Raw genomic sequence first — 25,350 nt, forward strand, 5'->3', positions numbered from 1 at the left:
ATATGAGACATCATACCAAGGTATTGGCTCACTCTTGTCATCAAATGTCCCATGGTATTTACACAGTAAGAGATTCCAGATGTCTTAGCAACATTCTCAATCTATTTAGTCATCCCACCATGCCTTAGCAAGGGTTCAAACAAGTCACCTGTTCTCACTGTTAACTATTGCGAGACCCATGAAATGCACCCTTTAATTAATTAGTTCATCATCATGATTAATATAATTATTATTTGTTTATTATTGTGAGATAAAACAGGAAGATAAGAGCATCTAGCTCAGACATATCCCATAGCAGAGAGCTGCAAGACACGATAGATCCCCAACAAGCCCCATATTGATGACCACAGCAGGAACTGGTCGTATGATCTCCTTCCAATGCATTCTGCAGTGGATTGTGGATAATGCTTTGCCAGGGATTTGACCCACCATCCATCACTCCTGGAATCTGCAAACCAGCAGACGGCAGTCTGTCAGGCTGTATAATAATGCCCGCTGTTTGCACTGCACAAACAACTGTAGCGGCCTTGACATCAATGGTAAGATGGAGGGACGGAAAAAAGAGAGGGAAACTTCCACTCTACACAATGGATTAACAAAGCAGCATATTAACCTTCAGGTGCACCTAATTGTTGGGAAATTGAATGCCGCTCCTACTTCAAGAAATCAATGTATTGACCCAGCCTGGCTACTGCCTCTAATCCCGCAAATCTTGTGTAGGATCTGGAAGTGCTGTGCTGAATATGTGAATGACCTGTGCTGTTGGTAGGTCATTCGCATAAAGTGAAATATATGTAATACATTGTCTAATGTCAAGCTTCATCTCTTTACATACTCGTAGAATCCAAAAGACCAGTAGAGCAAGTTTTCCACAGAGGTACACTAAATGCAGTTTGCATGACGTGAAACTTTGCACCGCTGTGAACATGAAATTAGCTGAGGTTATCTGATGATACACCAGGTTGAGATTACTGTAATTTGAACATCTTAGTCACTCTGAGATTTTATGCTAGTGCTTAAAAAAGCTCTTTGACAAAAAGGCAGGGCTGTAATTGTATGCATTGATAAAATGCATCCAGCGTTAGTCATCTCCTCCAATGAGGTGTCAGTGAACGACAGATTCTGCCCTTGATATTTCAAAACCATACACAGTGTTCAAAAGGAGTGTTTGCTGCCCATTCCTCTAAATAACAAATATAAACAGGATTGGGAAGGGGCAGTTAGGTGGGTTAGGATTCATTTAGAAATGTAATATCTGACCTGTCCAAATAAATCCATAATCTCTGGTCTTCACTTCACAAGGCCACACCTTAATCAATACTCAATCCACAATGGTGCAATATGCTAAGGGACCTTCTGTTTTGTGGACCTTCGGTGCTAGGTAGGCTGCCCAGTATATGCATTACAGTATAATGTACTCAATATTTTATATTGAAAGGGATGCCTCACTTTGACTTTACAACAGCATGAATTGGATATCATGGATCTGCATTGGGCTATTGTTTATCCATGATAAGACTACATTTCTGAACCCCTTTCTCAGCCAGTATCCAATCAAAAAGGCTACATTTAAGCATTTTTACTCTTCCTTGCCCGTAACTCTGAGCCATGAGTGACTGGCACAACAATAACCAGTCAGACAACTCCATAAATACAATTGCATAAATTGTCAAAATTTTATGTACAACATATTCACCTATGTAGAAAATACATGTAACATATTATAGATTTTATGAAAGACAGATTTGTACCCTTTTTATCAGTTTGTAATACATATTGGAGCAAAGTTCTAACAATTTTTCCCTTTTCTCGAGGTTTCCTTATGTACTTATAATAAGACACATTTTCATATCTTAACATAGTCTAACAGTTCCATCAAATTCTCAGCTTTTATGGTATTTCATTCTGTGGTCACTTTGTTGGCAGAATAAAGATTTTTTGATTTTTTTTTTCCTTTGTGAAAAAATGAAAGAAGACTAGATCTTTCTCATCGCTCCATTGACCCCTACATGACAGGCATTAACTTCTGAGGGAAAGGCTGAAATGATAAGACCTGCCTGCTTTGAGCTCGTCAAGAGAAAGAAGCTTATTCTCACCTAAGAATATCAATGAAGAGCCATGAATCTAATGTTATATTATGTTCTGGCATCTTTTGATTTCTTCCCTTGTGTTCTACAGTGTTGAGAATTTTTATTGCAACTTTTATGTCTCCACACAGTTTACCCCCCAAACTCTTTTCAAGGGGGGCTAGGATTGGATTTTCTTTTAATCGCACCATCAAGCATTCACCCAGAAAAGCGCCAGGCGGGAACAATTCGGTCTTGAAAATCATTGTACTCCATTGGAAAATCCTTTTCTATTTCACATTTGGTTATATTCTCAACTATCGCGCTGTATATCATGCATTATATGGGTCTTTGTTATGCAAAGGGGGAGAGATGAAAAGGGTTTCATCTTTCAGGACTGTAGTTCCATCTGTTCCTTCTCTTCATCTGTATGACGATACCAGAGGAAATGCCCCTGAGGACCAGCCGAGCATTTCAAACGGGGAGAAATTCCCCACGCTGTTTTTACGGCCGGTATCCATTCGGTCGTCAACGTGCACCCGTATTCTGAGTCACCGCATGAAATATTCAGCTCACCACATGTTGTGAAAACCGTAAAACTGATCATTACACGCCAACTGATCATTACACGGGGGGGGGGGTGCGTTTTACCAATGCGCCGCACCTTTCTGTTCACAAACACTCAAATTGTGATGTTACGGACCTCTTTTTGTCTCAGCTAGAAGCAGGGATAGGGGGATGGAGCCCTGGGGTTGTTTTAAATAATGAAGCAGTCTGCGACAGATTCAACAGGACAGGAAGAACTAGCTGGAGAATTTCATTAATTTTGAGAAAGATCGGGGGCGGGGAAAAGTCAACTGGAAAGCCATTGCTTTGTCCCTTTGAAGCCATCAGTTACTGTATAGACAGCAAAAACCCAATTTACTTCCAAACAATTAAGCAAAACATTCAGGCGTTGTCTTTGCTTGTTTTGCCCATTGTCTCTGCAACCCTCTCCCCACAGTTTCTCCACAGGAGGACAGAACAGCGTCTGTTTTCATAGCAGGACACACACTTCATCACTTAACAATCTAGGATGATTTTCTCTGAACGGTGCTATGTAAATGGTTTCACCCCCAAGTAGTTCCAGTCTGAAATTATCTCTTTGGATTTAACACTATTACATCTGCTGCCGTGCCGTCAAACCTACTCAAGGAATCAAGCTCCATTAATTTCTGCAGAACATATCATTGCCTCTCACCACTACTGCGGTTCATCTTGTTGCTTGAATGCCAAAATTATCCTTTGTCCCGCAACCACGGCTGCAGTGACCCTATACTTGGAGACACTAGAGACACACGTTTTGCTCCCAGCATAAATGATGCCTCCTCAGCAGGACTTCTTGCGGGTTTATATTCCAGTAAATCTTCTCACTTGCAAAGCACAGCCGATCGAAATTGGAGGAAACTGACCAAGGTGTTTTCACTGCCTGCCAAATTCCTTCCCCTGCTATTTTGTTCCTTTTTCTTAGTCCTCTCTGATTTTACAAAGATGCAAAAACAAAAAATGGTGTTAAGAGAAGCATTCAGCATTGAACAATGTTGGAAAGAACCTCGATAAAATGCCGAAATGAAAGCGCAGAAAAGATGAACAGCATTCGTCCTACACCAGTTTGTTTACACAAAAGGTGATGTCCTCACAAGCTATTACTTTGAGTGATCACAGACTAAATAAAAGCAGCACGTTTGGACCCCAGGCACATGGCAGAACATAACAAAATACTGATCTATCACAGGGTAGAAGCACTCAGCTTTCATTTCTTCTTCTTTTGAAACATAATTTACATTGCCCCTGGGTTTTCAACAATCATAAATTAGACAAAGACATGGTTTGTACACAGACAAGTAAGGCAGTATTCATTTTCTGTTATCAGTGTCAGTCAGGAGATTACTATTGAAGAAAATTGGGCTGTACAGTGCACGTGTTGCTGCACAGGTCGCTACCAAAGCTACAAGGTTTTTTTTTTTAAATAAAGTTTTGAATAACTTCTTCCAGAAACTTTGCTAACACGTCAGCAATCATTGCACTGTTGGGCGGAGCTTGTGTGGATGCTATCCTCTGATTTTTCTCATGAGCTGATACAGAAAAATCAGCTGATCGAAGACTGTGCAGGTGTGTCTGGCTGCATGTGGTGGCCAAGGGGTAGGACAGAGCCTTGCTGCTTCCATCTGGTCCACTGGGAGGGACTTTTGGCTTACTCAGTTGAGGGAGCTGATCAATAACCCCTTTCAATATATTTGTACTTGGGGCACTTAATACTAAGATGCTTCAGGGTGATCAGTGAGAACGTGGTGAGGGGGATGTGGGGGTGGTGGGGTATGGCAAGAATACAGAATTATATGCGATTCAGATTCACAAACCACAGCCAGGTTGACTGGGAACAGGTGGTTATTCCCTTCAGGAAAAAGCTTGATAACTCAGACAGGCTTGGGCTGTCCTTGGTATCACAGACCAGCTAGCCTATAGCACCAGCAGCACCTCTTTACCCCTTATTCCTGTATGCACTTTCCCCATGCAGTCTCATTCCAGGAGTCTGGTTAAAATGATGGTACTAGAGGGCAAACATGATCCTGGTAGTGGCATGCATACCTGGTGGCTATGCATACAATGGTACACAGAGCTCAGGCAGCTTCTGATGGTGCTGCTAATGTGCCGCTAATGTGTCTCCCTGCAAGACAGGACCTGCTGACCCTGACAGAGGAAAGCCAAAGTTTCACTGGGGACAACCTCCACCTCTAGTCTTAGCCTCTGGCCGTGTGGAACTCCTGGTACTGGGGCTGTTAAGTGCTAGGAGCCCCTCTTGGAGTGTGTATTTGTGTACATACCGTGACTTTGCATCTTAGTGTTAAGCAGGCGAATGCCCTGTGCTCCATGGCTGTAGTTCTGCAAGAGTAGCTGGATCATGGCAAGTGATATACCACTCTTGAGGGGTTCCTGGTCACACCTTTATCAGGTTTCTCCACAATGAATTACTTTTGTGGAGAAGTCATCAGAAGCAGATGACTACAGTACATCCCAACTTGTATGTGTATTGTTGAGGTTGAGTAGTTTTGAACCTACACATTGCTATTTGTCTTGATATCATCCCCACTTTACCAGGGAATTCTTCTTGCAGGATATAATACAAAATATTGCACTGTATTATACAGCCCAGATATGATACCCTACATCAGAGAATGTAAGATCAGCTCAGCAGTCTTCTTCTGCAAGGGAAAAATAATCACTGGCCTAATTTGTTGCATCAAACAGGTAGATTCAAAGAAAGTGAGGAAGATTTGGGCATGCAGAATTCTTTACAAATTATGTATGTATGTATAGCTGTGAATGTGCACACACACATACTGTACATATTAGCCTGTCTTACAGAAAAAATCTCATGCCGTAGTACTGAGGCTAAAGCTTTGCACTTTGATGTATGGATGAAGGAGCTGTGTTTCAGTCAGAGAGCAATGTTTCTTAGCTAATACGACATTCCCTGCTTGTACATTGTACGTAATAATCCTTACTAGAACAAGGTTTCCATTTTCTTCAAACTTACACAACTTGATCATGCATCTTCCTGCACACACACTCAGATGAGAACAGGATGGCCATCTCACGTAACACTTAACTAGGCCTGAAACAGAGATCTTGTCCAGTGTTGATCGTCCAATTAACACCATTTAATGGAATTCTGAGGAGACAAAGAAGTGAGTACCAGTATAGTTACAAAAACTAAGGCACACAGGTAATAAGAGAATGTATCCAACTGCACACAAAGTGAACAGAAAATTGACGTTTTGCACATTGCGTCAACACAGAATATAATATATACATTAAGATGACTATTCAGTCCTCGGTTTAGTAGACTGTGCTGATACTTTTTTCCTGCTAATGACCTAACCTTTGCCTGTCAGATGTACCCTGTTGGACCTGCTGGAGCTGCTAAAGCCTTTGTCTGCACTAATTAAACACTTCTAATGACGTGCCGATGTATGTGACTATTGTCATAGACACCCCTTTGGGAGCATTTTCATGGATGGTGTGAGACAGAGAAAGTCACACAGAGAATATACATTTTTTTTGTGTTTGATACAACATTGAGCAGTTGCTGGGAGAGACGACTGAAGAATAGACAACCCTCATTTGTCTCCTTCCCATCGCCATGGTAATTCCTCACTTCTTTGCCACTATGCATGCTTCTCTGTTCATACCCTTCACTTTGAAAAGCAAAGGAAGGGGACAAAAATGAGTCTGTCCTGGAAACCTGAAAAACGAAGGACTGGGTTGGCGGCTGACAGCTCAAGCAGCTGAAACTAATTATCCTCCTTATAAAATGAGTATTTGAACTAGAGGTTTGGATAACAAATCCCCTTCCTCCTTCTCCTCTTCATCCACAGCCATGAGTTGTTGTCTTGATCCGGGAATAATTGATTATTTAACTCACGGCGAGGTGAGATGTGAGAGACCGGAAGGACTGCATGGTGTGTGCAACGAGGTGTGACTGTGGCATCACCTGGACTGTGAAAAACAAACTGCTGAGGCGCTGGTGTTTTGACGCATTTTTAGTTTTAAAGGTGTGCACTGGGAGGTGTGGGGGAGGTTAGACTGTTAACAGACATGGTGGAAGGAAAGCATGAGTGGCACGCACTGAAAGTGCACCATTCAGTTTCTCCGTGTTGATGCACTTATTCCAACAGAGAAACAATAAGGACACAAATCTTGCACTAGGCAACATTATGTTAGGCAGCACCTTCTTATTTATTTGATGCAATATTCAGGGTAAAGGATTTATTGCATTGATAGTAATGGTGATTTGATTCAGTGTGTCTAAACACTATGGATTTTTCTGTCTGGGTGCTGAGGGACAGACTTACAAACACAGAGGGAACAGCAGACCTGATTTCCTTATTTTCTCATTTGAAAGGGAAAGGGACTTCTTTCAAAGGAAGGACAGTCTAGGAAGTGTCTCTTCTCTCAGATGAGGATGTGGAACAGACAGGCAGCAAAGCCTGGTTCACAATTAACGCTCAGAACATCTCCTCACATATCAGATCCTGAGCACGGTATGTTACAATCTAGTACCCTGGGACCCAGGAGGGTGACTTTCCTCGGCATGCAGGAGATTTTGTTAAAGAGACAGTAAATGTGAGAGCATACTAGAACAAACATACGGACACAATACATGCACTGTAAGAACAACCCCTCACAGCTGTCAGAGGCAAAAATGGCCCAAAAGCCCAGTCATGCTGCTAAAAATGAGTCACACCTGCAACCTTTTGAAGAACCTGCTAGAAAATAATAATGATAAAAAACTAGACAAGGACATTATGTGAGTGATGGAAGTGTGAGGAAGGTGCCCGGTCACTTTAAGGTGGCTGAACAGAAAATATGAATTCAGCAAATAAGTATTCAAGGCACACCATTCATGTGGGAGGGCCAAAAAATGCATTAAAGCAGTATTGTGAAATTGTGCTGACTCGAACTTTAAGTGATATTTCTCCTTTTTTCAGACAAAAAGAAATGGTTTATTGTCAGTATAATTTATCCTATTGATAACCAGTAACTCCTGTGCCAAACAATAAGATAATTTGAACAGATACAGCACAGAATTAGAGAGAGGGAAAAACATATACAGGCATTTTTTCTGCTGGCAGCAGGATTTTTAGTTTTCCTACATTCAGAGTGACTGCTGTATATCTCTAAAAAGTATTAATCTGAAAGGATTTACATTCTGCTCTTGGAAAACTTCCTTTGGGCTAGCAGCAATAAACAGGGACATTGCCTACCAAGCTAATCAGATCTTGCTGTTTCAAGGTTTATTCTTATCCAGTCCATTTTCACCAGTTTCACATGATGTTTCGATACATAGGAAAAAAAATGTTTGTAGAACTCACCCTCTGAAGGGTGTCACACAACATTTTATATGATTTATATTAGACTATATATTATGTGTGCAATAATGCCACGACCAAATACTCTTTCATAATTTCTATAGCAATTGAAATCATAATTCAGTTGGTATGTGGCAAGGCACATTCCTGGCATATTGATCTATTTGCCTTTCAGCGCTGCAATAACTGAGCTAATCTGACATAAAAGCTGGCCACGTAAGTAAGCCAGGCATGCTGAAACGATTTAGCACTGCCTTGTAGCGATGAATAAATAAACAGATAAATAAAAGTAATCATCGTCTCTATCTCAGCCTGTCCCAGGCTCACACCTCGGGAAATGCGCTGGGAGATGGGAGATTATTCAAAATAATATCCTTCTCATTTAGGGCTTAACTCCGCCTCAGAGGACCGCCGCTCGCTCGTTAGCCGACCCAGCACCCAGCTCATGATGGAAATGATGAAGAGGCGCGAGATGCAATCGTTCACGTCCCTGTCCTTTCGGTGTCTGCACCTGCCCCTCACTCTTGACCCGCAAGCCCTTTGCCATTTTCAGATATGATTAATTGCAACTCCTGGTGCCAATGCTAACCCCTCTGATAATTATCGCGGCCCTGGCTACCTCACTTGAATGCCTCACTACTTAGCGCTCTCACCCCGGGCTTGTTCTTGGTCGAGGAGCCACTGTTGTACTACAGAGGCTGTAATGGGCAGGCATTAAAGGATTGGTTTATTGTTGCCAGTTGTGTGGTACAAGCACAAACCACCACAAATGCATTGCAGTGTAATCTTGAAAACACTTTGCTAGGAGGGCTGAAGTAAATTTGTGTGTGTGTGTATTTGTGTGTATAAGCCATTTTAATTTGTTGACAGTACAATAAAAGAAGAAATAACAAAATTCATCATAGAAATACAGATTTTGGTCTCTGGAACCCCCATTTTTCAGTGAAGGCGTTTCAGCCATATGTAGATAAAGCAAATTCTGTTGGCCAAGAACTTAAGACTTGTACCTGATTCAATCAACATTTGTCCTTAAATTTGACTAAAATTCAATAAAAGAAGTCTGTTTATATTGAAAAAGGAACTCTGGCATGATTTATTTGCTAGACAGAGTCAAGAACATATGCTGATATTTTAACAACATGTGGTTTTGGTTAATCTGATAAATATTATTTATTAAATAGATATTAGCACATATTATTAGAATCTTCTCAGCTAAAATTGTCTTATTCATATTTAAATCAAAATGGGACAAAGAATGTTTTTTTGTTTTACACTTGAACTGACTTAGCGACACCATATGTTACCACTGCCCCTCCTGTTTTCCTCCTCCAGCATCACTCTATTTAAGTCAGAAATTCAGCACCCCATATTTTAACATGTATTAAACCCAGTAAATGTGTCATTCCCATTTTATCTGAAGCTCACTGTACGCCTATGTTTAAAGCCTCTTCCTCATGTTTTATTCATCAATGACAATTCATTTGTTTTGGGATGGATGTACACTGCGGTGTGCTTTGCTGGGTTCGACATGCTGGCTGCTAGTGGCACGGCCATTGAAATGTTCACTGGACATGTCATGGGACTGATTGGCTCTGAGAAGTGCTGGACGCACTTATAAGACAATTCAGTCTAAGAGTCCTTCATCTTTAACAGCTCCTAGTGACTGGCACTTCTTATTGAAAGAGCACCTATTTCAGCAATGCTAGAGAACTGTAATTTGCCTGTATGTTTATTGTCCCACCATAGTTTACCGCTATGTATCCAAGAAACGACTGCAAGAGAACGCTGGTTTGCATTTCTCATGAAAACCCATCTGTGTGACAAGCAGTTAAGCTATGAATATCGAGAGTAAGGATGCTAGATTCATAAGTTACAAACAAAACAGCTTTAGGATGGAACAAAACATAAAAATAATTTATGCTGAGGTGAAAGTCATCATACATCTCAACCAAGTTTACTTCAGTCTGACTGTACGATTTGTAATAGTGTTGTGGAGTAATGGATCCCCTGTCAGGAAGCTACATCCCTCTGTGCCACTCTGATAAATAATTTCAAGCACAGAATTGAACTACTGTCACAGTCGGCCGATGGCAGAGATTAATGTTCTGCTTAAATGTAGCTATTTCGGCAGTCCCTCTCCATTCCTTCAAATCTGAGCAAAATGCATTTCAAAATAAATATGTTTTAAAAATTGTACATATCATGCATTAGCCTCAAAATAAGATGAAGCTGGTGTTTTACTGAATCATGAAAGCTGTTTTTCATGTGGTTGACATTTCCTTCTGATCACATATTTTGAAAGACCCTGGTGTTGGTTTGATGTGAACAGGTATGTTATAAACATACTCACAATCAGATGTGATGAACTCTTTGCATAGAAATAGGTGCATAGAAAACCCCTATTGACAAAAAATGTCTTTTGTTGCAAAATATCTATTTATTTACGATAAAGAATGAGATCAAAATTTAATCAACAAAAATATTTTGAAGGACACAGCAATGGAAAATCAATAACCATTATTATATATGATATATTACATTTATTATTATTATATTATATATTACAATAACTGTGTTACATATTTTTTGTTTTGTTTTTTTTTTGATCATGCTGAATAAGTTTGCATGTAAATATATTTTATAAATATAATGTTTATATTAGTATTATTAGACGTAGTAACAACGAGCCTATTTTTTATCATCTCTGGAACTGAACTTTTAATTAACAAATACAAAGCTGTCTGGAACAGGTGAAAAAATCAATTATGAGAGCTTTCAGTCTGCCACCAAAATCTAAATATTTTCAACCCACATCTGAAAGGTACGTGTCCTTGTATCTCTCAATAAGAAAAAACTTTAGATTTGGCATAAAAATTGTATTGACTTTTACAGACAAGCAAAAGCAGTTTTCGTGACAATTTCTTCAATTCAGCCTTGAGGACAATGAAACAGCACAATCTTTATTTAATACTTGTGAAATGCTGGCTTGAATAGATTTATTTTTATTTGTGTGACAACATACACATATATACACATATAAATTAACTCAAATAACTATGATTTATCTTTTTAATCCTTTCCCCCTCTCCATCCCTTTTCAAGTAGGACTTCTCTTTGAAAGCCAACAGGTATTTTTCACAAGTCAGACAGCATACAGCGCATATGCTGAACAGTGTGCATTTCTGACCCTATCCTTGGCAGAACTAACCCAATTTCTATGCAACTGCAGACTTCTAGTCATTGTTGGTTGGTGACACAATCTTTCCCTGAAAACTCAGTCAGTGCTCTGAGTACAAACAAGCACCTTAGCTATCTGAGCCACTCAGGAGCAGTTTGACTTGAATCTTTTTGGGGAGGTCCTTTTAAGGCATGTACACATACACACACACGCACACACACACACACACACACACACACACACACCCTGAGCACATTTAGGTTACCGTCAAACATTCCACCAATTGAGACAGAAAGGGACACGAAGCTCGAGACTGAATGGGCTGGATGCGTGACATGACCTCAGTGTGAGATAGACTGACACAAAGTTCACGTCTCTGGCACTGTCACGCGTGAACACCTTTCACTTCTCCAAAGGCGTTCCAAAGACAAGGCGCAATAAATGCTCTTCTCCCAGAGGAGGGCCGGTGTGCTTTGGGGCAGAAGGACAGGAGTCTACCACAGACCCTCCCTGCCCAGCTGTGACGGCACTGCGTCTCCTGTCAGCGTGAAGATATTTCGAAGGACAGTTACAACATGGGCCCTGGGATTAAGGGACATTTGGGCTGACAATACAGCAGGCCCACAAGTGACAGTGCAGGGAGCATTTGACAAGCCGGAAATGAGTGTGGAGAATGAAAGGTCATTTCTCCATGGAGCTTCTAGTACATCTAGTCTGTTGTGTGTCCTGTACTGAACTCGCAGACAGACTGTGAAGAGCTGTGGTCAGACTTCTGAATTTATGAATTTCTGACATTTGAGACATTTCTAATATTACCCATTGCTGCTTGGGTATGTTTACTGATTTTTCCCATAATAATACAATCTTATTAATATGCAGAAGATTAGCTAGCCCTGACAAATAGGTGTTTGTTTATTGAGATTAAAACTATGCATTTAATTTGAACCCCCCCATTGACTTCAATTTTGTTTTATCAACAGTGACAATCACAAGACAATAGGGACGCAGAGACATTGTAGGAAGAATAAATTAATGGATTTATCAGAACTTTGATAATTTCTGAACTAAGTAACACTCTAAAGCAGATGGATGTTTTATAAGGTTTGTGGGATTCATTTCCTGTTTCCTAAATGGCTTTTTTCAAAATAAATTAATTTTATTATACCTTGCTGCTGATTGAACACAAGATATCGATCCCTAAGGTTTTTCCATTTTCAGAGAATGTATTCAAGCCACATATCAGGGTTTTGTTGTTGATGCAATTAAACTGGAGAAATCATTTTCTTTTTTTTTAACCCTGCAGAAGGTGGACTTAGAATCCATCATCAGTTACAGGAAAAACAGATTTGGACTAGCCAACGAGAAATGGGTTCAGTCATACTGATGGGTACTTGGTGGGTACCACTCATCTGTTGAATAAAATGTAATGGACTTCACAAAATAAAACTAATTTGAGTCAAACTCATGGTCTGTGGCTCTGCTTGAGGAGGTGGGGGTGTAGTGGTCAGAGTAGCTTAAGAAGATGAACTGCAGGGTACATCATGCAGCTTCTTCTGGACTCATCCCACACTAATAGAAGACATGCGCAAAGATACAGGAAGTACATTTATTTTTCAGCCACAAATCAGTGCGCGCATTCTGAATCATCAGCTGCCTCTTAAACTCAGTGCTGTCTTTTCACTCTACGTAAGTGATGATATCCAAGACCATTCCTTAAAAATAGAGTTCAAAAGCTGCCTTCTGTTTTTTTCTGTGCCAGAATTCTGAATGGCAATGGCTAACAAAACATACCACCTGCTTCACCAGAGGCACAGAAGTGACACTGCAGAAGACAAGCCCGCTGACTCTTGGCAGAATCTTGTCCCAGGTTGCAATTAATGATCGAGTTCACACCATTAACGGCAGCACTATGAAAAATTACTCTGAAACAGCTGGTCCCAAAACACATCAGACTAAATTTATCAAAGATATGCCTGATGGTTATGCAAGCATTTTGAAATGTTTCTTATATTATTGATTGATCAAGTAAATATATGTGCAAGCAGAAATGTGTTCTGCAATGACTTTCAATTTCCAAAATAAGATAAAATGTAGTTTATAGTGCATTTAATGTAGCTTTTCAGATAGAGCTTTGCAGACAAAACAGGAAAATTGGTTGAGCTCCAAAACCAAGGGTGTTATAGATGAGCTATATTCTTTCAACTGCAAGATTGACATCAACACACATCTTACTGACTTCAACATGAATAGCTCCAATGGTGCTCTCAAAAATAGGGTGGCTACTGTTGTCTAGGACAGGGATCCATGAACAACTCCATTTGTTATGATATTAACTTAAGAAAATCCTACCATGGGATTAACCAAAGAGGAGTTTTTTTCTGCTAAAGACCAGACACATATTCCATTAACTTAAGGGAATTTATGAGAACACAGCTTTGTGAGGTTTTAAACACGCCATCTCTAATTACCAGTGGTTCTAAATGAAATTAGTTCCTTTAGTAAAACCCTATATAGTGCAAGCTCCCAGGGGGAGGTGACTACAGCTTCTGTTTAACAGAACAAGATGAAACTGGAGGTTAACTAAAAGGGCATCTGTTGGGCACCTTGGCTATTGCAAATACAACAGTTTGGACAGACGTTTACTGTTATAATAGAATGCACAGCAAGACCACATAGCATAGGGCTTAGAAACATTGAATAATGTGAACCAGTGCTAATAAAAGAGTAACAAATACATGCATGAACTAAGAAAGTGAATCCTAATTTTTCCCAAAATGAGAGTTAACACAGTGACATTTACAGAACCAGTCCGTTTATTTCCATTTGCCAGTATTATATACATTCATGGGTCTTTTGGCAGCGTTACATAGACGCACTGTACAGAAACATTCACCATGGTGTCCTTAATCAATAACCCATCATACTTTATGTTTCAACTGCTGATGACAAATAGCCTTCATGGGTTCAGAGAGAAATCCACCACAGGAGCAAATCAGAGACCTGCATTTTGCTTTGAAATAAACTAAAAACATACTGTACAGTCAGTGTAATATAATCAATGTTTTACTTCTGTACATAATGATATGTTAGTCAATTCACATCAAGACAGTAGGGTTCAAACGATTAAGCAATGCTCCACAGAGTGCAACGTTTTTACTCTTCAGCTGTAAATACTGCATGTTGTTAACACGGCAATCAATAACTAGCATACAAAATAAGACACATTTCTCTGTCTTCCTTTTTTGTGTTTGTTCCAGGTTTATGTTTGTAAGATATGGCAGATTTGACAAAAATTAAGACAGAGGAGCAACACACAGAAGTCATTGTATTCTTCAGCCTTTTTTGTACACCTCACAAGGGTGGTACAAAGAGAAAAGAATTTAGCTTGCTGAAGCTTTGAGAATACAAGAAGAATAGCAGCTGAAAAGGGGATTACATACATTTTAATAAAGTATATTTGAGAAGCCACTTGACCACAACATAACCAGCCTGAAGCCTATTGTTAACATGAATAAAATAATTTTCATATGTACCATACAGTGGTAACAGGTAGGAAAATCTGAAATATTCCAGTTTCTACTATAAAACAACTCCTTAGCAGCTTTGGATGTGATGGCTTTCAAAGAAGTTCACCTACTTAGGACTGAATGGAGTGTAGACCACTGGTGCCAATGTCAAAAAGGCAAGATTGCTTTAATTAGGGGGCATAAACACGGTGGCTATGATGAACACCAACTCCTCACAGACCACCATACACTATTGTCAACTGTCTTACACTCCACAGGTGCTATGGATTAAATCAGTACATCTCACTATATGCAATGTACTTTAACATAGAAATCCACTCCCAGACTGCTCATTATGTTGAAAGTAACAAGCCTGACATCTGACAATGGTATGTGTCAAAATATGCCATATCTTCTCTTAGGGAAAAAATATTAACAATTTCAGCTTCAACAGTTTTAGTCAACTCTTTCAAAGTTATTACAGCTCTGAGAGGCAGGTGGTTTTGTCATTTTTCGTAGTAATGAACACAGTGATGACTAGTCTTTGAACATGTTGCTTGGTATTGTTGCACGGCAATTGTGCCTCCTTTGTAAGCACTAAAAAATATTGCCATTACACGGGTATGGAGCTATCACATTACAAGTTTCTACATATTAAACTTTGAAGAGTTTTGTAGGAGGAGCCATGAATTGACTGCGTACATAAAATCATTTATATCTATATACAGTAATAGATGACATCACGCATCACCAGTGCTAATGATGTCTTAAACCATCTTACAATGTCATCTTTGACGTGAGAATGATCTTCTTGGTTTTGTCTGCTTAAATGCCTTTAAGAACATAGATATTTAAGAACCGCCTCTTCAACAGCAAGACTCTGCGGTTTGTCCGGATAAATGACTGTGTATCAGTCGTGAAAATGTGCACATCATGTTGCATAATATTACAGCTGTGAAACTGAGTTTAACAACATACCCATGCTTGGTCCAAAAAAAGTTGTAAACATGAATGACACCAGGCATTATGAGGACAAAGGGTGGGTCCTGACCAACAACAGCCCTTCTGTCACCTTCTCTCATATTGGGTCCCATGCAATAGTTAATTTGCTATGAAACCACAGGAATGCATACAAAACTCAAATCAAATCTCAAGATGTTTATGTGGCGCAAAGGATGGACCAATCAAAAGGGAAATTGATAGAGGGTCAAAGTGGAGGTTTCAGGCATAGAAGATGAGCTCTGGGATTTGTCCTCCTTGCACGCCTGTTCCGTTGGTGCTGTCCGAGGAGCACTGGAACTGGAAGGTGACCTTCCCGCACTGCACCTCCGTCATGCCCTCCTGCCCAAAGTAGCTGAGCTCGTTCCCGTCCAGCACCACGCTGGCCGTGTAGAAGGTGTCCGGCTCGATCTGCACGGGGTACTCGAACCACACGGGGAACGTGTTGCTGGACCCGTCCGAAAAGTACTTGCTCAGGTTCTGGCCCAGCAAGACGCCCTGGCGCTTGAGTTCGATCTTGGCGCTGTACTCGGCCGAGCCGCAGCTGGAGCCGTACAGGCCGAAGCCCGCGATGAAGACGCGCTTGTCCACGGCGAACTGGATGCTGTCACAGCGGCCGCGGTAGCGCCACTGGTTGCTGCGGTAGGCGCAGGACTGGAAGCGGTGGCAGCGCTGCGGTGCCAGGCCCTTGCGCGGCTTGCTGACGAACTGCAGCTCCGGCTTCTTGGCCGCCGTGTACCACAGGAAGATGTCGTTGGTCTCGTTGAGCGTCAGGACGCCGGACTGGGCGGCGCCGTTGGCGAAGTCGTCCAGCGCCATGGTCGGGATGCGGATCAGGTAGACGGAGTTGCCCAGGACCTTACGCTTGTTGTCGATGGACAGGGCCAGGTCCTGCCTCTGGCACTCCGCCTCCGCCCAGCTCAGCGCCGCCTCGAACACCACGATCTCCTTGGCGTTGAGCGTCTCCCTGCAGAGGATGCTCTCCAGCGTCTTAGAGTCGATGTCGCAGAAGCCCTCGGACTTGAGGGCCAGCTCGGCCTGGGCGTCGATGACCTCCCAGCAGCGCTGGGTCAGGTCGGGCTCCTCGAACAGGCAGCTCTGGGAGAGCAGCACACAGGCATTCTTGGCACTGAGGCTTGTCTCCAGGAAGTTGACGCATGCCCGTGCTAGGTGGGGTACGATGTACTTCTTGGCAGCGTACAAGGTCGCCAGTACTGTGTCTGCACTCAGGTCAATCTCATCACAATATATGTACCTAAAAAGAGACAAAATAAAAAAGAAAACGGAGGTGCTTAACTTTCTCTCCAGTTTCTCTGTACAGTTTGTCTATTATAACCAGTTATTAAAAACAAATGCCTTGGAAACTACATAACAGATACATTTTAGGAATGTAGTAGTGTGGGATCACATATTTTGAAGAAAATTGTTAAGGTAAGCACAGGCTGGTCAAAAAGAATCTTTGTCAGAGTAAATTCCATGTTTAATAAAACCCAAGTAAGTAGGAAAGAATGCAATGCCAGTCACAGAGCCCATACAAAACATATTAAAAAATCCGGTAAGTGCAATTTTATAAACAAAGCGCCTCAAATCCAGGATACATCACACAAAATCTAATCTTTGTATAATTACTATTTTAGAGGCCAGACAGTTTCAAAATCCTTTCTCACAACAGCTGAAAAGAATAGGTATGTTGCACACTGACACAACACTCCCCCTCAGAGGCATTATTAAGTGCAGCAGAGCCAGACCAAAGCCACCAAGGACACTGGAACCCGACGCCGTTATTCTCTACATTCCATTTCTCTACACTCTGCGATGACACAGGGTCTGAGATGCCATGAGATCTGAGTCTGCAGTAAAATGAGAGCCGGTTAGAAAAGACTGTTCCACGAGCAGAAACAGAGAAGTCAGTGTTAGTCCTATCTCGGAACGCGCTACACACTCTGCCTACACACGGCTCCCGGCCCTCGGTTCCCACGAAGGAGATTTGAAATCATAAGGAGCTGAAAAGAGAAGGAAATGGAGAGGAGGGCCCTCCCTCTCTCATGAAAGTGCATGACTGAGAGGCTGGCTGTGGTTTTAAGGGATCTCTCCGGCAGATCTGACATGGCTCCGCAGTCAGAAGGGAGCGCTGACAGAGGAAACACACAGAATATTAAAGGCCCCCGGTGGCATACCAATGGTTTTCACCTCCTTGCTCGACACAGACATCCCCTCTTTAGTGCCGCACACCACTGAAACACACTGATAATGAATTCACAAAACAGGCTGTCAAACAGAGGCAGAGCCTGACCTGACCTGATCAACTAAACAATGAATTCTAACAGAACAATAAATTCTAACAGAACAGTACCGCTTAGTTTGAGTCTTCTTCATCAAGACATTTTTATTCCTCTAAGTGTGGCGGAGCCAAAGCACATTATATTTTCACAATTGTGTAGCTCATTAGAGGACTTGACTCCAATCATTAATGACTCCTCAATCTGACTTCCAAAAGCCAAGGATTGTTTTAATAGGTGTGAACTACTGGCTGTGAAAAAGGATGCTGGTTTCCAGCAAAGCCGTTAACCTTCTGGAGACGGTCCAAAGAGGGCTTTTATATTCACAAAATGACTCTGTCGCTATGCTTAATGGGAAAAAAAAATCCCTTAAGTGGCAGTAAAGAAAAGGCTTTGGATTGAAAGGAAGAAGTCAAGTTTTAATGGTTCAAGAAACAAAGCAACGTCAACAGGACTCTTACTTCAGCATGGCCAAGAAGGCGGCAGGCTCCACGTCTGGAATCCGGATTTCATCCTTGTCCTCTGCCAGTTCTCCATAGAACATAGCATGGAAAACGGAGCTTCCTACAGCCAGGACGTACTTCGTTGGGGGAGGGAGGAAGGAAGAAAAGAGAGAGAGAGAAATGAAAAGGAGAGGTCAACCTGAGACACCTTATAGTTCCACCAAATACACTCAGCAAGATGGGAACTGTCAACCGTAAGCTTGACAGATCACATAAAACAGGAGATAGGGGTTTTTATTTTTTTGGTGGGGAGGTTTCTGCAGATCATACACGCAGCCAGAAACATGCTCATCCTGTCTGGGGCTGTCCATTTCCCTGATTCCCTGACAGCTGCCATAACCTTTCACTGAGATAATTCATTTTCAGTCCTGCGTAACGCACACACACCAAACTGGAGGGGGTTTTTGCATTCTGTCAATGGACTTGTCAGGGAATGAAGCTAACGGGGTGGGGGGGGGGGGGACGTGGCACAGCTGGCTACACTTAATCAGAGCAGATAACTACAATTTAAAGCCACTCAAAATGCTGTTACAGAACCTGAGAAATGTCAAAGAAGGCATCTCGGCAGACATTGCTTGGAATTAAAACCTTTCCTTTTTCTCATGGATTATTCAGTATTAGCTTTTATTGCTTTCATTTCCTGCTTCACTCTTCCCCGAAAGGAGTTTATCCATGAAATCGGCTTGAGCACACTAAATTCACGCACAAACAATGCTTAATTATGACTGTGATCTTTTTTTTCTTCGGGAATAAAACCCGCATTTGGTTTATTCTCAAGATGATACCCAGTCTCAAACAGGAATACAATCACACTAGATGACATGAAATTGTTCTCGAAAAGTTTTTCAAGAGCTTAACAAACTACAACACTTTTTTAAGAAAGCAAATACCAAAAAAAAAGTCACATACTGCACATGTAGATATTACGCCCTTATTAATAAGCTCACAATCACTGCCTGGCCAAAATTACTGTATAATATGTCCAACAATATATTTCATACATTCAATGATATGATTCATTGCAAATTTAATCAATTTGCTAATGTTTCCATTTGGAAATGTATTAGGTTAGTGAAACTTAAATTACAAATTACAATGGGGATTAATAGTAATGTAATATTTCTTTGAAGCGGGTGGATATTAATTTTATCATAGAAGAAACTATAGTTTTGAGTCATACATCAGTTATTCAATCAATGACAGAAATGACTTTGCTGGAACTGTGGCTGCAGAGCTGAAAATGACAGTATTACAGCACTTTTGTAAATAACAGTGAAATGTATTTCTGTGCTTAAGCCAAACTGGTACAATGAGGATCATTCAGGGTGCATTTTTAATGCACCACTGGCTCAGGGAATTTCCACGATAAACAGATCGCCTTAGAAAACCTATCACCAAGCCACGCATTTTGCATTTTGAAAAAAAAGATAATGGCGAATCATTTGCAAAAATTACAAATCCTAACCATAATTTCTGAACATGCAGGGTGGGGATATTTACTGCACTGAATATTTAATTAAACAGACACATAAAATAAATAAGGCCCTCCTGTCATTGCAGGCAGTGGAGCATTAAACCAGGACTGTTCATTGCACAAAAAAACACCTATGAAAGTGTCAGACACAGAGAGGTAATGATTAACTTGTACAGCTGGTGAAATACCGTTGGGTTGGGCTTGTAAGTACACCGAGGTGGTAAGTCCTTGGATCTGTTAAATGACCACTGGGTAGTCCAAGGTTAGTGCTAATGGGAGCTACCGACATCCTTGGATAACTGATCATTTGTCAGTCGAGTGACATATTTATGGTGCTGCAGCAGGAAGCATTTCGCCAATCAACCTGGCCACACTGCATCAGGTCACATTCCATATCAGAGGACAAACACTGCAACCTGTCATTTTAAATAACCATTTACAATTCAGCGTCGCTGACAGAATGCTGTGGTGACAATTTACCAATGATCAGTGGCTAAAATATTAGCTTTTTTTCTGTATTCCAAGCTCAGCTCTTAGTAATGTCTACTGCCTCCAATGACCTGGTTTAAACAGGCAGCAGATGCTGTTAATCCACATGTATAATCACATCTGGAAGGTCAAAAAAAAAAAAAACTGAACACCTGAAAAGGTCTAAATCTAACCAGGAATTGATGAAAAGTCAGTTAATCTGATGCAATTTCAGCTATTTCACTTCTATTTCCATTTCTTTGCACTCCTTTCATCCCTGAACCTCATTTACATGAATTATTGAGTAGAACTGCTCAGAGACACATGGCTCGCAAGCAGCACTGCAACACAAAGGATTCTGCTTTCATTACAGACCGTAATGAGGCAAATCATTTATATGATGATGCACACAGCACTAAGTGATGAGGAGTTTGTTCATCATTTCTCCCGCACTTCTGATTGCACTCTTCCCCATGCCCACTGGGTTCTGAGGGCGACCACAAGAGAAGATGTTTTCAGTGGCTTACTCTGTGTCCAGGAAGTCGCTGTGTCCCCCCCGGTGGACCGACCACGAAGTGAACATCGGCCATCAGCTCATTGTTAAACATCACTGCATTCCTGCGAACGAGAGTGAAACACAACCTTGAATCGGAGGGACCCGAAAGTCATGCCATTCGTGTATCTATCGAGACAGATTTGGGCAGTGAAATGTGATACAAAAGGATTTATGACTGCCTGTCTGAAATCTGCCAAAGGTGAACTCATAAATAAATACATGCTGCAAATTTACATTTTCTCCAGTTTGATCATACACATAGTGCAATGGCCTCTTTTACAAAAAGCGGCACACCGATTAGTGGGGGCACCCTCTTGATTTAGGTAGTAGTTTTCCGTTAACAGGGGATGAAAAGAGCCATTCTAGGTGAATCCAGACAGACACAGAGCACAACCACAGGCTCTCAGAGCCAGGAGTGCATCACTGCAGCTTCATGCACTGAGTGCAAGTCCTCCTTCACAGACTGAAATTCTCTTCTACTTGTAACACCTGTCTGCCAAACACAACTATCAACTTTTAAAGCCTATCTTTTTTTAGACAGTCTTCTCCAATAAATTTCAAGCAAATGTGCATTCCTACTGTGAGGCAGGAAGGGTGGAGGGCAACTAAAGAGTGCACTTTCAAGGACTTATTCGATGGCCAATGAGTCAAATTTAAAGTGGCTAAAATCAGCTCCTAACCTATAATGCAGTATCAAGAAAGTCAGAGTATTTCCTCACCTAAGTGCAGAAAATTCATGATAATGAAAAACAATTACTAAACCCCCCACACTGTGTAATATAGGAACATAGAGGAGTGTGGGATAAAAAAGTAATGATGCTTTAGAGACACAGCAAAGCAGGGACTGACTGTACACGTTTATTCTGTCGGTAAGGGGTCTTCCTCTGAAAGCAGACTACATATCTCCTTAAAAACGTGTAGCAGCCTGCACTGCCCATGCACACCGCCAAGGCTCATTTGTGTTCGCTCCCAGCATGGGGCTGATACAGATACTCAGGGTCCGGGGACGGCGCTGCGCTGATGGCAGGGGGACTCCGCCACAATCACACAGGAGGGACACCGGCAGGGTGCCGCCGGGCAGCATTCTACAGACACCATCAGACAGGCTGCACGCATTTCTAAGCCCTGTGTGCCCTCAGAAGTGGATCAGTGCAGAGCCTGGTTGCCTTCTTTAAAGAGCAGGAGTTAAAGATCATCCCTTCATAAGAGGCACAGGTGTTCAAGTAAAAGATTAAAAGGACAGCAGCTGTGACTTATTAATGAATAAATGGATCAGAAATCAGACTGGCGAGATCACCAGTGAACTTACTTTGATCCTCTCTTATTCTCTCTAAACTTAGCTCAGTACTGCTTCCCTGGACTAAGTTCTGCGGCTACAGTAGAATTTAGGAGGTGACCCTCTTCACCTACCTCTCTCGTATGGTAGGGTAGAGCCCTTGCCAATTGCAGGTCTGAATGGTGTTGTTGTTGTTCAGGTTCTCTTGCTGGTACTGCTGGACAGTGGTGGCCGTGGCCGGCTTCTTGGTGGGAAAGATATCCGCTGCCATCTTCTTCTTCTTCTTGGTTTTCAGGGTGATGATCTCATAGCAAACAGGGGGTAACTTGGAGTTGCTGGGGCTCCCCTTTTTGGACCCTTTATTTGACCTGCTCTTCACTGACTCTGGAAGCATCAAGAAGAAAGTCAGACATTTCATGTTCCTTCCCTTGGCATCAACCATGAGTGTGTTCACCTGCCGAGCAGTGGAGGAGCATGCAAAGAAGACATTCAAGAAGTGAACAGGACAGTCTCTCCGGGAGGAGGGAGAGGAAGCTGAGAAGAGTTAAGTGCGGCAGTCAAATCCTCTTTTATTTCACCTTTTCAGAGCTCTTTTTCTGAACACTCCTTCCCCCCCCCTTTTTTCCCCTGTTCTCTTCTGCTCCTCGCTAGTAGATCGGAACAATCCGATGTGGCAACACACTCTTCTTTTAAGTTTGATCCGGCGCCCGGCGGTCTCTTTGGATCTCCATTACTGTGAGTTACTGAAATTAATCGATCGTTTCCTTGCTCCCCCCCCTCCCCCTCTGTCCGTCCCTCTTCTTTAAGCGCTGGCTGGCTTGACAGACCTAGATTTAGTGCTGCTGCAGTGGTGCCGGCAGCCCTACTTTCACACAGGCACACAGCTCTCAAGGATTCTGCTTGGAGATGCCGACCCCGGTAGACTGTGTCGGGTTGTTTTGCTGACTACAGGAGTTGAATGGATGAGCGGAGTAGAAATTGTAACCCCCGCAAATAGAGCCAGGCATCCGCTGAAGCTGAGCCAATAGCGGGACAGAAGACGTGCGATTGGCTGCCGCAACCTTGTGTGGCACCTACTGGAATATGCAAAGCCCCTCAATTAAAGTGACAGTCTGTTTTCCCCCTATAATGATGTATTTATCTGCAGTTTGTTTTAGCCTCTCTTTTCTCACCAGGCTAGCAGGACTTAACACTTATTCAACCGTATAAATAAAAAGGGCAATGCAAATGACATGCTTTTCAGAGCAGAGTTTGCTTAATGTAAGCCGAAACACTGTTGAGGATATTTTTTGCTGTTTGCTGATGTTTCACATGTCCTTGTTGATTTCACTGTTGCATAACAAAAACAATTTTCTGTCTACCCTTAAACAGAACGGTTGTGTTTGCTTCCAAGTGAGCTTAAAAATACAGAACGTTCTGCATTCTCGTGGTTTTAGCAGAATGTATCATTTGTCCTCATTTGGCATATAAAACATAATCCTATTTTAAGGGCATTATTGACATAATATCTGCAGGCTTTTTGGTTTCCTTTTGCTTTTGCTACAAATAAAAAAGCAAAAATAACTGAAAACCTAATACCTTGGCCTGTCAGATTATGTGTGTCATAAAACAGAAATTTATCCTAAAAACGGTACAAATGACAAGTTTCCTTTAGGACACACACATCACACTCCTGCTTCTGTTCAATTCCAGAAAAGATCAAAGGTGTTGTTCACAGCACAATTTTATTCCAAATTATACAAATTTAACAGACATAACTTGTTCTCCAATTCAGATATAAAGCTTTATTAAAGAATAATGATGTGCTTCCCAACGGGTACCCTGTTTGTTTTGAAAACAAGCAACTTAAAACAGCCCTAAGGACCAAAGTTATGTCAGACATACGATTGCTTTAAAGCCTTCAAATTGCTACTGTTAAAAATCACTGGATCTGCTAGTATGAGGAATTATCTGATGATTTCAGCAGGTTCAGCGAACCTACTCCTCTGTTTCTGACATTCTTTAAAATGTAATGCTTCACCACGTAGTTTTACCAGGACTGGATATTATGGTGTCTGATTAAAACGCTTCGCAAATTGTCCTGAACTAGGGCGTCTGCTGTGCGACTATAGCAATAGGCATTAGGAACGCCGTGTACCAGTGGTTTGCGAGGGCTGAAGAACCGATCGATGTTTTTAGCCACATATCTGTTAGCTTGATAACTAACCGCACAATGAAGCCTATCAAACGATACGAGAAGAAATCGCCCCTCAAATATACGATTACAGCTACGATAAATTTGTTAAGAGGGAAGGGTGGGGATGAGACTCAAAACTACCCGGCAAGAGCGATTCCATAATTTTCGACTTTAAATTTCCTCAAATGATTTAAGCACTATAGAAACGACTTTTCAGTAATAACACAGTTTAAAAATCCACACGGACACAATTAACTCCGTACACATTTTTAGGCTATTGTTATACGTAACAACGCATTCATAAACGGGTGAGGAAATTAGTGATTTAGGATAACCATCTCATGAGTTATTCCAGTGAATCCATCGCACACTATGTGACATTTCGATTGTGAAAAACAATAAATCATACAAAACCGATGGAATACCTATACTTAACATTACATATCTACCCAAAAACGGAACATCCGCCGTTATATACAAAACACTGGGCTTTTAACTGTTAAGCTCTGACTTCGGAAACTTTTTCAGTGCTTTAAAGCACATACTTGGAAATTCAGCTTTGCGGCTAAAAACAGCCTTCATCAGATTACTGAATAAAGTGGAAACACAATAACTTTGGTAGATATAACATTTACTGTTACGGACGAACAAAGTCACCTACCAATCTCATTTCCTCTGAAGTGTCGAACATTTTGTGAAGCACGAAATCGCCAGCAGGACCAGAGAGCGAGGTCTCATCTCATTTTACAGCCGGTCAACCTACGGATTCAGGAAAAGTGTGGATAACACTCTCGCTTGTCCTTTCTTGGATTTCAGAATAGTGTGGCCCGTTATAGCTATCTGTACGAAAAAGCGAGAGAGTGAAATGTTACCGCCGATCGTGCCACCTAAATCCAACAAAGTTTAGGTTTTGCCCACACGAGCAAGGCTCCCTCTATTGTTTGGAAGCGTGACGAA

The 25,350-nt window shown here is 41.5% G+C and overlaps 1 protein-coding gene across 2 annotated transcripts; it reads right to left on the bottom strand.

Moving 5' to 3' along the window:
• Positions 1-13,985: 13,985 nt before the first annotated feature.
• btbd3b (BTB (POZ) domain containing 3b) lies at positions 13,986-25,122 on the bottom strand. Of its 2 annotated transcripts, XM_036547085.1 has the most exons (5): positions 25,055-25,122; positions 22,352-22,601; positions 20,913-21,003; positions 18,402-18,520; positions 13,986-16,916 (listed from the first exon to the last, which is right to left on the bottom strand). In XM_036547085.1, the coding sequence occupies exons 2-5, from the start codon at positions 22,486-22,488 to the stop codon at positions 15,884-15,886; spliced, it is 1,380 nt and encodes a 459-aa protein (XP_036402978.1). In that variant the 5' UTR covers positions 22,489-22,601; positions 25,055-25,122; the 3' UTR covers positions 13,986-15,883. The 2 variants fall into 2 exon arrangements, with proteins under 2 accessions (XP_036402978.1, XP_036402977.1); XM_036547084.1 differs by lacking the exon at positions 25,055-25,122 and having other exon boundaries at positions 22,352-23,232.
• Between the last annotated feature and the right edge of the window lie 228 nt (positions 25,123-25,350).

Source organism: Megalops cyprinoides, chromosome 15 (genome assembly GCF_013368585.1).
Source record: "Megalops cyprinoides isolate fMegCyp1 chromosome 15, fMegCyp1.pri, whole genome shotgun sequence".
Lineage (NCBI taxonomy): Eukaryota > Metazoa > Chordata > Actinopteri > Elopiformes > Megalopidae > Megalops > Megalops cyprinoides.

Bases quoted from the DNA above. Each gene is read 5' to 3' on its own strand.
- btbd3b (XM_036547084.1), bottom strand. From the start codon at position 22,659: ATGGTTGATGCCAAGGGAAGGAACATGAAATGTCTGACTTTCTTCTTG. The intron at 21,004-22,351 runs GTAGGTGAAGAG...TCTCGTTCGCAG, and splicing joins TACCCTACCATACGAGAGAG to GAATGCAGTGATGTTTAACA. The intron at 18,521-20,912 runs GTAAGCCACTGA...CCCCCAACGAAG, and splicing joins AGCGACTTCCTGGACACAGA to TACGTCCTGGCTGTAGGAAG.